The 15,921-nt window shown below is 38.2% G+C and overlaps 1 protein-coding gene across 1 annotated transcript in view; it reads right to left on the bottom strand.

Annotated features, from left to right (window-relative positions):
- Window positions 1-10,418, bottom strand: part of DYNC2LI1 (dynein cytoplasmic 2 light intermediate chain 1) — a 32,908-nt gene extending 22,490 nt beyond the window's left edge. Inside the window, exons 1-3 of the mRNA XM_063078540.1 lie at window positions 10,321-10,418; window positions 8,319-8,436; window positions 1,233-1,267 (exon numbers count right to left, since the gene is read on the bottom strand). Coding sequence (XP_062934610.1) covers window positions 1,233-1,267; window positions 8,319-8,436; window positions 10,321-10,328 — 161 coding nt within the window. The 5' untranslated portion in view covers window positions 10,329-10,418. The remainder of the gene's footprint in view (window positions 1-1,232; window positions 1,268-8,318; window positions 8,437-10,320) is intronic.
- Between the last annotated feature and the right edge of the window lie 5,503 nt (window positions 10,419-15,921).

Raw genomic sequence — 15,921 nt, 5'->3', positions numbered from 1 at the left:
GAAGAAAAAGAAAAAAAATTTAAATTTGTGATTTACCTATTTATGTTTATTAAACATTTTGAATATCACCCCTACAAATAACTTTTTTGACACACATATATAGAATAATGTTTGGTTATATTTTCTGAAAGATAGAAATATCCTTTTATGAAGCAAAATTGTATTTTCAAGATAAAATGTATAAGATCTGATATTTAACCTACAATTTGGAAAACTGTCCTTTTTCTGAGTAGACTATCATGGAATTGAAATTAATTACTTTCCATTCAGTACAGTATTTTGGAGTATTTCATCCTGATATTGTATTAGATGATTTGTTTATAATAGGAAAACATCTAAATGTGGTTTAAAGAGAATCACGATTCCTCGAGATGGAAAGATGACACAGGTATCACTGTCGATAGTTCTAAGAAACAATTTTGTTGGTGAAAGGAATTACACAAAGCTAGGATTCTATTGTTTGTATTGTTCAGTAATATTTTTCAAATAAATGATATTTCTTTAATGTGACCTTAAGACCAAATTCCATCTCTTTTAATGTTTTTGGAGAAGTTATAACAAATATGCACTAGAATGAAGGGTAACAGAGAAATATCTTCCAAAATTGATTAAAGTCTTTCCTTATCAACTTCCTGTAACATTTACCAATCATAATCCTAAATCTTAATCTGAGGGCCTGCTTCTACAGCATAGGAGGTTAGGAAGTATATAAAACAAATGGTAAAATGTATAGGTTGAGGACTGACTCTGTGCTTAAAAATGTACCCAAGAGCAATGTAAAGATTATATAATTAATGTTCAAATAATTATGGATTAGGTAGAATAATAATAATTTAAGTACCAGAGTGGCACAGCCAGAAAGAAGGTTAATACTATTGAAGGCTGGGTAATTAGGATAACATTTCTCCCTCAAATAAGGAAATCCAGTATTAATTCCCTATAATTTCTTGACTGGATAGTTTTATCTTCACAGGAGCTCTTAAAGGTTATACTAAGAATTTACTATGTTGCTTGGGTCTCAAAATCATTCTCCTTCCATATTTTTTTAGAATCTAACTTGCCTGGGCTGGCTGGTTAGCTTAGTCAGTTACAGCATAGTGTTAAAACAACAAGGTCAAGGGTCTGGATCCCCTTATTGGCCAGGCACCAAAAACAAAATAAAATAGGATCTAACGTGCCCTATACAACTAGAATAAGCAAAAATGAAGTCTAAAGGTTAACATAGCACTTACCTGTCAAGACACCTTAGAATAATTGTAGTCTTTCCCTGAAAATTCAAAAAGAAAGAATACCGTGTTAATGTCATCCACATGTAAAATTGTATTATTGTTCATGATTGTGGCCCAAAATAGCTTTTTAATCACTTGAATGATAAATTACCTGGAAACTAAGAACTAAAAACTTTCAGAATTGATCTAAAGTTTGATAAGTAGAAAAAGTTAACTGTCAACTTTCCATCACAGTGTAACCACACTCATTATTATAATTATAAAGTCCCACAGATGACAAATACTAGCAAATCATACCTCACTTTAGTGGTCAACTTGGCAGCTGTCTTAAATTTTCTCTCGACTCATCAATACTAATTACTGGTTAAGTTGATGATTAGTGTCTTCTAAAATGTGTTAATTCCAATTGTTGAAGTAGAAATGAAGAAAAAAGATAACATACAAATAAAGGACACATTGCATATATGTTCAAAGTAAGCAATTCAGATATTGGGTTAGAGTACTTTGTTTTAATTTAGAATTAATTTCAAGTCTCTTTTTAGGAGTCGGGAAATATAGGTTCTGGCCCCATCTCTGCCATGAAACAAACTTACATCTTAGCCAGGGACTAGTTCAGTGGTTTAAATCATTGTTTAAAGTTAAAACTCTTTTTTTCCCCCTGAACAAATTACTCCTTACAAGAAAAGATAAAAGAGGAGCAGCAGGGACTTCCAGTCAAGATGGTGGAATAGATGGTCCCCAGTGTCACTCTCTCCCACTAGCAATAAATTTACAACTATAAAAAATGAACAACAGCCAAGCCAGGGCCGCTAGAGCTCAGGGGAAGAGGAGGAGGGACCTAGGGAGTGCAAGAGGGTGGGAGAAGCCACAATGAGAGAAAGAAAAAACACTCTGACCATTTTGAACCCTGGCTGCTTCCAGGCTGGAGCTGCTGAGCTCATGGAGCAGGAGCTGGCAAGAAGCTGCAGCTGTGCCTTTCAGATGACGTTGCTTGGAGGCAGCAGGGGAGAAGAGGGCCTTGGTGGCCCCCAGGCCAGCAAGACCACTAATAGGGTTCCCGTGGACCCACATAGGACCAAGGAGCCACAACAACTGAAAAAAAGGAGCCACTCAGAGGCTGGTGGGTCATTGCAAGGGACCAGAGCACGTCCTGTCTCATGAGGAGTGTTTGGAGCACGGGCGATAGGGGAGACTGGTCCACTGTGGGAACACTGGGGCATAGCAAGGACAGCTGTTCTACACCCCAATCAGTGCAGGACCACTCAGAGGAGACTGGTCAGGAATGTAGAATTGCATGGGGTGCAGCTTGATGAAAAGACTCAGGCCCAGATCATTGTTTCTACACAACCCAGGTAAACTGGATTTCACTAGACCCAGAAGTACCTATAACTCAACCATTAAAACCTGTGCTGCACAAAAAGCCTTCTCTAGGGAATCAGCAGCAAAGCAGCAATTTAGCTCAACCACAGAGCTCAAGTACTGGTCACCACAGGAAGTTCTCCCATTTTAGAAGTAAACAAAGGACAACAAATTAGTTCCAGCTCAGAATTTAAGTGGTGGGAACTGCAAATAATCCAACACAGAACTGAAAGAAAAAACAAAGTACCCACAACCAGAGACAAAGTTTGATATTAACTACTAAAGGTCTCATTTCACCAAAGAACACCTATAACACTTAGAAGGACTGGAAGTCCCCTGGGCTACCAAGCCAGAAAGTGGGGAGGGCCAGGGGCCTCAGCTATGCCCCCTGACACCTGCAATTGGTCCCAAGGATGGCGGGGGAGGGCCTCAGCCACCCCAGAGACAACCACTGAGCCACTGCAGGAAGCACCCCGGCTTGGGAGAGCGCAGGGCAGTCTGAGGGCCTCGGCCACCCCCACCCCCACCCCCAGCCAGCCCAGCAAGAACCACCAAGCTGCCACAGGAAGCTCCTCGGGTTCTCCTGAGCTGGGGTGGTGGGGGGCTGAGGGCCTTGGTCATGCTGCCCCACACCCACAGCCACCCCAGCAATGACCAGCAAGCTGCCACAGGAAATGCCCTGGGCTCTCCCAAGCCAGGGCAGTCGGGGGCTGAGAGTCTCGGCCATGCTGCTATGACATGTGCAACCAGCCCAGTGATGACCACTGGGCCGCAGCAAGAAGGGCCCTGGGTTCCTGAGCTAGGGTGGTGGGAGGCAAGGGATTTTGCCACTCCTCCTTGACATCTGCACCTAGACTGGCACTGACCAAGCCACTGCTGGAAGCCCCCCCGGTCTCCCCTGTGGGAATGTGGTGGGTGCCACAGGCCTCAATCCTGCCCCTCCTCCTTCCTCCTTCTTCCATCACATTTCCTTCCCCTTTCCCCTCTCCCCCTCCCTCCCAACTGCTCCACAACAACATCCTAGAATGTAAAAAAGTGATATTAATAAAATAAAAATAAATAAATAAATAATGAAAAGAGGAGCAGCACGGAAAGATTTCCTCTACCGAAGGAAAACTTCGCGTTTCAAGGAAAGTAGTTCTGAAAACCCTGGATTGCCAAAAACACAGAACATTTTACTACATACTTTTTTTTACTAAAAAACCTCCTCTAATTTTTAACAAAAAAGATGATAAATTACTTCAGATTATATCTGGAATATGATCAAATTGAATGAATTTTTTGTAACGAGATATATAAAGAAATAATTGGAATAGTATAAAAATGTATATTATTGGAGAATGTTTTTGGCCAGTATTATAACAAACTGAAAAACTAGAAATAATCTAAATGTCCCAAAATAGAGGACTGGCTAAATTAATTATGGTAATCCATGCCATGAAATAATATGCAGCTATTAGAAATGACAGTGTAGAAATATACTTACTGACATGGTAAGACATTTATAATAGATTAGCTTGATCTTGTTTTCAGTTAAAAAAATCTTTTCCTGCTTCCTTGAGGTATACATACATACATATGTAAAGAGAAACCCACAAATAAATAAATCCAGAGGGACACCACTATGTTAATAGCGATTGTTTCTAGCTGATGGATTTGCAGGTAATTTTTTAATCATATATAGTATATTTTAAAAGTTTTAAATAAATGAGAACCACATTACCTAAAAAGTAATGTACTCTAAGCAAGTATAGAATCAGAATTACTATATTTTAGAATCGGAAGGAATTTTATATAATAGTAGGGCACTTCAAAAAGTTTGTGGAAAAATAGAAGGAAAAGAAATATGTATCTTTCCATGAACTTTTTGAAGTACCATCATAGCTAGCCAATTTCCTCAGATTCCCACAGTACCCTAGTATTGGTTTAAGGCACTTTTTATTATAATTTCATATAAATGTATGGTACTACGTGGTGACAATTCCAAATAAACATAAACTCAACTCTGGAAACTAAAATCAAGTTTTAGATTATCATTAAAATGATAATCCAAATTTTATTTTATTTTATTTATTTTTATTTATTTATTTTTTTTTTGTCCTTTTCGTGACCGGCACTCAGCCAGTGAGTGCACCGGCCAGTCCTATATAGGATCCGAACCCGCGGCGGGAGCGTCGCAGCGCTCCCAGCGCCGCACTCTACCAAGTGCGCCACGGGCTCGGCCCCAAATTTTAAAAATTCATTGGTAAACTGTGGCCCCTGAGAGTGAGTCCACGGACGCCTGGGATTCCTAATTCACGAAACATTGACCCAATACAAGCTCATATAGAGTCATAAAAATGAATCCCATCCTCCCTCCCACTACCTCAAGCACACCAGAAGTCCAGTTATCTCCTCTGATCCCTTATCTCCAGAACTCTGAATTCCACAGTCCTCTACACATCCTTTCATCTGGCCCAATAATCCTGTCCCACCCTCCCTTCCTCTAAAATCCCTTTACAACTCCAGCTCCACGAGTGGCCAACTCCCCAATATCTCAGCCTCTTCAGAACGTTCTCTACACTTATTGGCCTTAACTAAAATATGGCTGTCCCTTGACCACTTCCTCCGAAGCCTTGTTAAAGAAGGTCACCTATTCTCACCACACCACGTACTTCAGGGCCCTCCTTGCGCCCCAATGCCATCTACAAACAACTACTCTACCTCCCTCCTCTTGCAACAACCTCAGCGGTCTGTACGGGTTTACCACCATGGTTGTTGTCATTTCTTTTGGCTTGCAATCTCCCTTTTCCTCTCAGCTATTGTCATTAGTCTTGTTAACTTCACACCTTTGTGGGCATGGGCAACCCACCCAATATCATAACCTCTCAGTGCATTTGCCTTCTCATAGAGGCCTTTTCCCTCACTACTTCTGCCGCATGTCACTTCCAAGGTTACATCTTGAATCATCTCACCACTGGAAACTACACCACTTCCAAACTCACACATGCAAATGACATTCTCCAACCACTTCAGCAATCCCTACAGTAACAACTCTTGGGCCTCAGTGAAAGTTCTCAAAAGTCACTGTTCCCCCCCACCAAATTTCTCCTTCTCCGTCAGCCCCCTCCTACCTTCATTCTCCTTTTCCATCTTAGAATCCATAGGTTATCATTACAATCATCTCTTGCAAATATCATCCACACCCTACGCTTTCTTAGTTGCTATTGCACCTGCTTAACAGAAACCAACTGCAGGTAAACTCAATCACCTTCCTCCTCCATGCCTGCACCAAAGCAAGTGAGTGATAGTGGAAAAAATTTATATATACTGGGCAGATAGCATCACCTTAATCCCCAATATCAAAATAGCAGTTAACATTGACGGGCAATCCTATCACATTTGTCTAGCATGTTCTCTCTCCCATTAGTTGCATAGCTGTTTCATACATTTTTCTTGATCCTCTCCTTAGAATACTCACTTAACCCTCTTCACCTGTATTATTTCTCCTTCCTTACTTCTTGCCCTTTAAGCTTCAGACATCACCCTCTCTTACGGAGGCTTTCCTAGTCTCCCAACCTCTTGGGCTGAGTTAAATGCCTCTCCTATCTTCCACCATAGCATGTCTCATTGTATCGTCATTGTTGGTGTATAAGTACTAGTACCCAAGTGCCTTCACAGTAGAGAATACGTCTTTCATTCCTGTTTCCACAGCATCTGGCAGGATGCCTGGCACATAAAAGATGTTCAATAAATGTCTGCCAAATGGGTGAATACAAGGTTGGAAGGAGAGAAAGAGGAGGAAGCAAGGCAGTTGGTTTCTTTGGTAAAGAAGGATTACTATTAGTTGAACAATAGAAGCATTAATCGCCTTTCTTTACCTTTCTAAATAAGTTAACATTCTGCATAAAACACAGAATCAGATACTTTTTAAAGAACCATACCCTCAAAAGTTCTAGATATCTCAAGGGAGTTGCCAATTCCTCAAAAACAAAATTAGTTTTAATTTATGTTAGTGAGCACAAAAAAAGTTTGTATATGCCACATATTGATATAAAAAAAGGGGGTGATTTTACAAACAAAAAATAAAACATAGACTGAAACAAAACAAACAGGTTGTCACAACTACAAAGAAGTCAAGAACAACTGTTAGAGAGCATATTTAGTAGAAGATGCTAGTAGGGCATTTTGTGCATGAGCATTTGTGTGCCGGAGTTAGTAATCAAACCATTAGCACACGCCATCTGCAAGGATATGAAAGTGTCTTCTTTATACAGAGTATTTTTTTGTAATAGAAATGTATTTGTATCAAAAGACTAATACTGGCTATTTACTCATTTATTTGATCCATGTATGCACCTACATGGGAGTAAGATAAAATGTAGGAAATTGTTAAAGTACTATAGCCAATATGAAAATCACTCTTCTCACAATAGTAAATTCATGAAATAAAATGTGTATTTACTATAGCTGGGCTAAAAATTTAAAACATAAATGATTCCTTATACAATTTTATTTTAAAGAATTAAATTCAGATTAAAAAAAGCAAAGTGGGCCAATATGAAAACTTTGGAAAATACAGAAATTAAAAACAAAATAAAAACACGGAGATTAAAATTTTACTATTCATATCTCTAATTTTTGTCTTTGCATATTTATGTAGTTGAGATCATATATTGATGTGTGTCCTACTTTTTTCAATTCATATTACGTTATTTTTTTAATTATTTATTTAAAAAATATTTACATTATTTTCTTTCATCACTAATAACTCTTCTCTGGCTGTATAATTATCTCCCCCAATAAATATGATCTTCATGCTGTAGATAATACCCACGATGTTGGGTGTCTGGATGTGCAGGGAGGGCATTCTGGGACACACCAAAGACAAGAAGGGTGCTCTGGGCAGTGATGCTGCCTATTGACATGTAGCCTTACACATGCAGTTTAGTTTCTGAAAGGCTCATATTTTTCCATGCCGTTAAGTGAAAGCAGGAAGCACAGAAATTGGACAGCAATATGAACCCCAAATAGGAATGAACTACGATGTTACACGAATTTCAGCATCTTGGATCTGGCAAGCCTTGACCCTTTTTAGAGAGTGTCACCAGCAGTTCTGCCTCCTTGGCAGGAACTTTGTGGGCCAAGCAAAGCTGAGAGAAGATACGATGGACGTGTTCCTGCTGTGTGGCCACTTCCAAAACCTTTCCGTACGCCGGCTGAATAAAACAGAAACTTCCAGGGGAGGAGTCTCTTCCTCCCAATCAGTGGTCCAATGGAACTGCTGCCATATTCTCCCCACATTTTTCAAAACAATTAAAAACTCCTTTGACAAACATTATTGACACAATTCATTTATTCCTTTAATGAGATTCCTAAAAATGAAGTAACTGATTCCAAAATATGAACATTGTTAAGATACTATATTATTGATTTAGATGCTGACTTAGATATTTAAATGGATCCTGGCTTTTATACTTAATTAAGGTAGAAGACCTAAATATTTTCAAATTATGAACTAAAAAACAATTGTTAAAATATACTTTAAAAAAATTTTGTTTACTAATTTTTCCTAGATTAATAATAAATACTTTCTATTTCACATTAAACCAGATTGGTCTGGTTAATCTGGTTAAAAAGCTGAAGTATGTAAAATTTTATCAAAGTATTAAAATGAATTTTAGCACTACTGGTTGTTAATTCATCACAATAATTGAAAAAAAAAAAAGGCTAAAAAACAAAAAGTATTACCCCATTTTTACTGCCAATGAAAAAAACAGATTTTTCTCCAATTTCAACTCCATCACTGACACTTCCATTACTTCCTCTTTTTTCCACTTCAGCTTTTGCAATTTCCCAGAGAGTTTCACTATATGAAAGGCAAGAAAACAAAATTCAGAGAAACAAAAAGAATCCTTCCAAATATTTATTTTGAGCTCAGAGAAATTTCATTTCAGTAAAACTTATAAAAACATTAACATTATTTTCTGGGGGACAGACAATAAGCTGGTAAAACATCTGAGGATTAGTCATTCTGTGATTTTTTTCCTTTGAACTAGTTCCTTGAAGAAAACTGAAATAGATAAGCAGAGCCTTTATCACCAGGATTTCAGGTTGTCTAATTTGGGAGCTTCCAAGCAAGGTCTATAGCTGTATGTGTTAGTTTCTCAGACATACATGAAGGTACGTACGTACAATGGCTTTTGGAAATGTACAACTTGAAAACCACCAACACTCAAATCATCTAGGAAGATGGGAAATGTGTAAAACCAGTGTACCAAATAATCTTTGCTCTCTGAAACATTTGTTTTTGTTTTTTAAATTATGTTTTTGGCTCAAAATCTCTTTTTAAAATCTAAAAGTATAAAGAAGAAAGGAAAAAAAATCACCTAAAATCGAAACATTTGAAAACCATCCTTTCATTCATCTCTTTACACATATAATTTTGCACAAAAAAGGCTATATCTTTCTAATTGTGAATAAAGTCTAAGTGAAAATGGGATATTGAACTGAACAAACATGGGTGAGACCTAATGGGTCCTATCCTGAATCTGCTTTCCATGTATGTGGGAAAATTACCTAACTTCTTCAATTCCTTTATTTCTTTATTAATTAAACAAATACTTATAGAGCACCTAATATATGCAAGTCTCTGTGCTAGTCCTTAGGTTCAACTCTATTTCTTCATCTCTAAAATGCCAATAAAAAAAGAATACCAGCTTTAAAGGGTTGTCATGATTGTTAAAATGTGATAATTCATTTCGTTTGGGGCCTGGCCTATAAAACTACAAAAATTATTAAGAATTTATAATGACTACTATTCAAGAACCAGGAATAAAGAAAGGGCCAAAACATGAATATAAAGGGCCAAAACATTTAGTGCTAAATGTTTGCACTAAAATTCATGCATTTATTTCACAGGTGAGTCTCCAGGAACTCAGTCCGGGCCTGTCAACTCTTCATTTACACACCATTCCTTTATAACGTGATTATCTGCTTTCCCAGCAGTGAGAAGGAGCTGCTGTAATCAGGCAGGCCACCTGTGAAATCTGTAACTATAACCATAGCTTCCAGTTATACCGGAACCAATCATACCGTGATGAAAAGCTAGCAATTTTTCACAGTAAGGTTCATACACTCAACAGAGATCACACCGCTGATTCACAAGGTGAGAGAAAATTTTTTCTGCTCTGTGATGGACCTGATCCCTCTCTCTGACATACTAATAAGTTGTCAGAGAAGGTTTAGGTATTATCTTGAGAACAGGTAATTAAAATAGATACCACACAATTCAAGAGCTGCAATGTATTTGACAGTCCATCAAAATCTTCCCCCCTTCCCAACTTAAAAGTGATGTTATACTTTGCAAGTTTTCTTGCATTTATTGTCGTGAACCCCCGCACCAGGAGGGGAGGAGGCTCTGTGGTCTAACCCCTGCTCTTGAACAGACCCTGGCCCGCAAGCAACTTTTACTGAATCGGTGAATGGATGGAATTGATCTTTCAAAATCTTTTCCATTTCTACCTAGAGAACTCTTCTACATGTTCGTGGCAGAATTCTCAGGCTCAAGGATAGTTCCTCAGTCCTTGACCATCCAGACTGTGGTTGCAAGCAGGACCGACCCAGAATCTTCTATATACCCTCAGCGGTCCCTCCCTCCTCTGCGCCTTCCAGGCTGGGGTGGGAAAAGCGGGGGGGGGAGTTGCCGAGAGAGAGCGTAGGCCGAGGTGAGGCAGCGCAGAGTTGAGGTTACCTGGGCATCCTGGCTGGGCCGACCCAAACGTGCTGAGCTCGGCCTGGGGCCCAGCCTGGAACCTGACGCGAGGCGAACTTTGAGATGAGCCCGGGAGTGCAGACTCCTGGTTGCCATGGGAGCGACGTCGCGGCCGCGGTTGCGTGTCGAAGAGGGGTGTGATGGGAAATGTAGTTCTCAGATTTCCTTTCACACTCTCAGCTTCAATCTCTAGGATGAGAGAAAACGAGGTGACAGTGGTTACAAACCTGGGACCTAAAAGCAATTGTTTATGGGCTGACTATATGCCAGGGGTCTCTACTCTCTCATTTTTGACTTTTCTCTTTCCAGTCGCCATGATTTGGGAACAGAAGGTGAAATAATCTCTTGAGCTGTTTTTAAGTAATTTACTAGAAGGAGAGAATATTCAGACCTTAGAACTAAAAATAAGGCATGTGATTTTAATATTTTCCGACTTTCTGAATATTTAGTCGTTTCAGGTTTTTTTTGCAATAGCACATTATTTAGTAATAAGTTAATGAAGCAAGTGCATCTCCTGCATACTTCATTTACTTTATGAATGTAAATTATTTTTGTTTGCACTTTGTGGTCTCTTTATAGATCTTTAGAAGTCTCCAAATCAAGACCCTGTGCTACACAGAGTAAGAAATAAATAGATGAGTAAGACAAGATCCCTACCCTCAGAAAGGCATACACAGATAATTATAATAACCTGAGGAAGCAAGTGATATAAGCTATTGCAGAGAGATACAAAAAATTACATGAGAACAAGTGATTCATTGGGTGGAGGAGCTGGTGAAACATCATGGCAGTGATACTATTTGATCTGTGTTGAATGCTGGGTAGACCTAGGCTCTCTAGTCCAAGATGCCCTGAATATTTGTAGGAAATACTCTCCCTTCAACCCTCTGCCATTTAGTTTGGTTTCTATGGTGTGATGTTCAAGAGCACAGGCCTTGGAATAAGATAAATCTAGATTCAAGTCCTGACTCAGCCACACTGGCCAAGTTGCCATATTGCCACGTTGGATAAATTACTCAATTTCTCTGAGCCTTAGTTTCTTATCTTGTAAAGCAGGGAAAGATTATGAGTTTTAAATGAGATAAATATATGTAAAACATAACTTGTGTGTGTATGTGACACATTATGAGTGCTTAATCCTTGTTGTTATGTGGTAAATTGCTGGTCAGAAACTTTGAACAAACACAAGAGACATATTCCTGGAAGTTAGGCAGATGACTGATAAAAAGAAAAGGGCATTTACTTCAGATAAAGTCTTTGGGAACAAAATCCTCCCAACACCTAGGTGCATGTTGGAGACAGTGAAGACTACAGTTGCACATAGGAAAGGATGTAATGGGAGTGGAGTTCAATGGAGAAAGGATGATTTCAAGGGAGGTTGATACATCTGTCATTGAATCAGCATCTACATCCTGGTGCTAGCCAGCCTATAAGCTCACAAACTGATGTGGGATGGATTGTAATGAGTCATAATATGGGTTCTGAAACTTCAGAATCCCTTTTCATGCTAGTTAGGAAGGCATGTTGATATTGATAGCAACAGTGACAGCTAACATTTTTACAAAGTGCTTTGCTATGTACTAGGCACAGTACTAGGACTTTAAGAGTGCACTTGTTTGAATAACAGACGGTTGAAGGAGGGAGCCTGTTAACAAGGAAGGTCAAGTTTATCTGGCTGGGCCCTGATCACCAGCACTGATTCAGTTGATTCAGGTCATGTGATGTGAGCAGGTGAGTTTCTCTTTTTCCTTTTTTTCCTCTTCATGCTTCATACTTGGGCAAGGAAAGTGACCTTCCTGGGTAGATGAAAACTGTTCTTAAGGTAAGAGCTACAAAGACTTGAGCTCCCCTACTCGGTCACCCCAAGAAGACCCAGGGATTTCAACACTGGTGATGGAGGAAGAGACCGTGTTATGCTGCTTGCTGCAACAGTGCAGAATGAGCAATAGTGAAAAAAAGAAAAGGTGTGTGCAGGGTGTATTTGGGGAGCTGTAAACAGTTTGGAATGGACGCTTATAAAGTGCCTGGTGGAGCTAAGGTGGGAGAGCAAACTGGGAAGGTGGATTGGGCTACTGTGAAGTATCTTGCAGACTGTGTTGGTTAAGAGAAACCAAATAAGATTTTAAAATAGGATTTTGCTGTGACTAGACCTGAGTTTCAGTGAGACAATTTTTTGCAGCTGTGTGAAGAATATTTTGGTATCTAGAAGACCATATGGAGGTTATTAGCAATAGCCAGGAAAGTGACAGTTTTTACATTTCCCCCCTTGTTTTTAAAAGTTATATAAGCTTATTGTAGAAAATTTTAAAAGTATACAGAAAAAATGAAGAGTAGAATAAGCATACCCTAGTCGTAATACCCATTAAACTTTTTGATGTGTTTCATTCTAATCTTTTTTCTTACAGAGTAGAGATTATACTGTTAAAGTAAATGAATATCCTAATTTTAACATGTATTTCCCTATATTAATTTTTTAAATGCATCATAAACATACCTTTGATGACTGCATAATATTCCACTATATAGATTTTTTTCATAATTTACTTAAGCATTCTCCCAATGCCAAGTAAGCTTGAGGTGATTCAGAGTAAATACCTAACATCATTTGGGTTAATCAGAGTCCTTCTCTGGGATTTTTCAAACTAGAGTTGTTGAATCAGAGTAGGAGAATCAGATTTAGAGGACACGGCGAGGTTGGCATATCATCCAGTGGACAGTTGGACCGTATGGGATCCACTGGACTTGGCAGTTAGAAAGTCAATGGTAACCTCATGTAAAGACATTTCAGTAGGACAGGGGGCATGACATCAGTGTTGGGGATACTCACCTCTTCCCTGTGGGAAAAAATCTTATAATCTCTGCTTAATCGAAAAGCTAATACGAACTCTCCTCAAGCTTTTCTAATTTCTATAAATTTTTCTCTCATAAAGGCAACTTTTACTGAAGTTGGATCGTATTTTCCAGAAATTCAAGAAGTTAATAGCTTCTAAGTCATTTCCTCTGGCATTACCCAAATTAAGTTCCTAGGGACTCTTCCTGGGAATTCATTAGAGCCACTTGGTGAGAGGGGGAATTAGCCTTCTCTTGATAGGCCACTGTTAAAGAAAAGTCATCTGCTTTTAATAAAACCACACTATACCCTAGCCTTCAGAAAGAGATGCCCCCCCCATGCCCTACCTTTAGCAAAGCACTGAAAGGAAGGGAACTCTGTATTCAAGTGAACATTTGTACCTTTTTCTGAAGTAATAATCTAATAGATGTTTCCCTAGTAAAGTTTTTGTTCCTTGCCTATTACTGGACTGCAAATTATGAAGCATACAATGAAGATTTTTGGATTGATGTTGATTATAAATGTGTGTCCAGAATCATTGTGACTAGGTTCATTTTAGGTAAAATCAAATTCAGCAAGTAAAATCACAGTATAGAGCAAGTGTGTGTCTCATCTCCTCAGCCCAGGCCCACCAACTCTTCATTGCAGGACTGAACTACCCACTTAAATGCCCACTTAAGTGTCCCACTGAAATATGGACAAATCTTACTTCACCCTAAATGTCTATGTGTGGACTTACCTCAATGTGAAGTTTAAAGGAAAAGTTCCTCTTACAGCAGTAAAATCTCTTTCTTCTTTTAGAGAAAGAGAACGGGGGAAAATGTGAGAGGCGATGCGATTTCTGCACAAACCAGGTATCTGAAAAGCTTCTCCACCCATTTCCTCCTCCTCAGTTCCCTTCCTCAATCACCATATTACCAGAGCCTCTTCTCCACAGAAATCACGCCAGAGCCCATCAGCACCGAGGGAGGCCAAATTCCATGGCAGCTGGGGGTGGATATATGAGGGAATGTGTTCTTGGCATCCCAGGAACACTTAAAAGCTTTTTCTAGAGAAATATGGTTACCCATGGTGGTTAGTTCTTCAGGATTATACTTACAATTATGGGTTAAAAGTGTTGTTCTAGGAACCTGACCACCATGTATTTTTTTATGGAAAAAAATTCCAAACAACCAACTATTAAACACATTTTCAACACATAGACTCTTTATAAGTTGTGACTAATTTTTGTAGATTTAGAGTTAAATTCATTTCAAAGCTATAGCGGTATTTGACTTTAAGGGCACAAACCTGCATGTACATGCACTCACACACAAACACATACACACACATACACAATCCAGAACATTTAAAATACATTTTTAGGACAATTTTTAGAATTAAAAATTCTACTTTTAAAATAGAATTTTTAGAAATAAATTTTAGATGAAATCATGGGAGAACCAAAATTTCTATCTATTTACATATTATATAGGTGTCCAATGTACATACATATGTATTCAAATTAGGATTTGCCAAACAGCTTCCTTTCATATGGATAAAATAAAGCAACACTGAAGACAAAGCATGAATGCAGACAAGGAGGTAATAACTACCATTTTCACTACTAGTACACCTCAGATTTGACAATGAAAACATCAGGTATTTCTTGAAGATTATTCAAAAGATAATGCTCAAAATGCGTTTTGTAAATCATTTATTATGATTGAAAGGGAAGAAAATGATAGGAGACAAATATTACAATTAAACATGTAACATTATTCTCTTGTAACCAATCATAACATACTTTGAATTTTTTAAATGGCTATATAAGTAATTTCCCAGAAAATAAAATTTTCACATCATCAGTTACAGAAAATTGATTTCTTTCCATCAAAATATTTTATCTCTGCTCTATCAAACATAAATGCCAAGTTTAAGGTACTATAGTTTAAGCTAAGCCTTCACTACTTATTAAAAGATTTTGGGGGCGGGGGTTCTTCCCAGACAGTGAACAAACTATTGCCTGAGAATAAAGTCCTCACACATTTCTGCCAAGCCTCTGGCTCACCAACTAATTATTAAATAGCTTTCTGGGAACTTAGAAACTGCTGTATGTCAGCCAAAAGTTTCCGGAGAGTCATCCCAAACTGGCAGCCAGTTTATTCTCAAGACCTAATTTGCTTCCTTGGTGAGTGGTTGTAGCTCAAAAGATGTAGGGAAAATAGTCAAATATATGAGGAAGCCTTCAAAAAGTTTATGGAAAGATTCAAATCATCTTTCAATTGTATTTTTCCATGAACATTCTGAAGTACCCTTGTATTTCTGTGCAGTTTTTAAAATCTTTTTGTCATTCCCAATAAAGCACGATATTACTTGACCAGTGTTTTTCTTGGCTCTGCACCTTCTAAGGATGCTCATATGGATGGAACCTTTTTTAAAGGCTTAGTGGGAGAGCAGTACATTGCCACAGGGCGAAAGCAGCAAAGAAGAAAATATGAAGGCTCTGCCAACAAATTAATTCAGCAGCTAATATTTTTCTCAAACTGGTTAAAAAAAATACTACACACAAAGTGATAAATATATGTCCAAAAAATAAATACAAATATTCTACACATAAATAAAATTAAGTATACTCAGGATTACTATTACAATTAAACATTTTTATAATATAATTTTCATGTCTTATCACAGTTTCATGTTTATCATGAACACTAATTACATTGTTTTAATACACACTGGAATGTACTGACCACTTACGTAAACTAGTA

This window comes from Cynocephalus volans, chromosome 14 (genome assembly GCF_027409185.1).
Source record: "Cynocephalus volans isolate mCynVol1 chromosome 14, mCynVol1.pri, whole genome shotgun sequence".
Taxonomy (NCBI): domain Eukaryota; kingdom Metazoa; phylum Chordata; class Mammalia; order Dermoptera; family Cynocephalidae; genus Cynocephalus; species Cynocephalus volans.
Note: the sequence above shows the minus strand (reverse complement) of the source record. Positions and strands in the feature narration are given on the sequence as shown.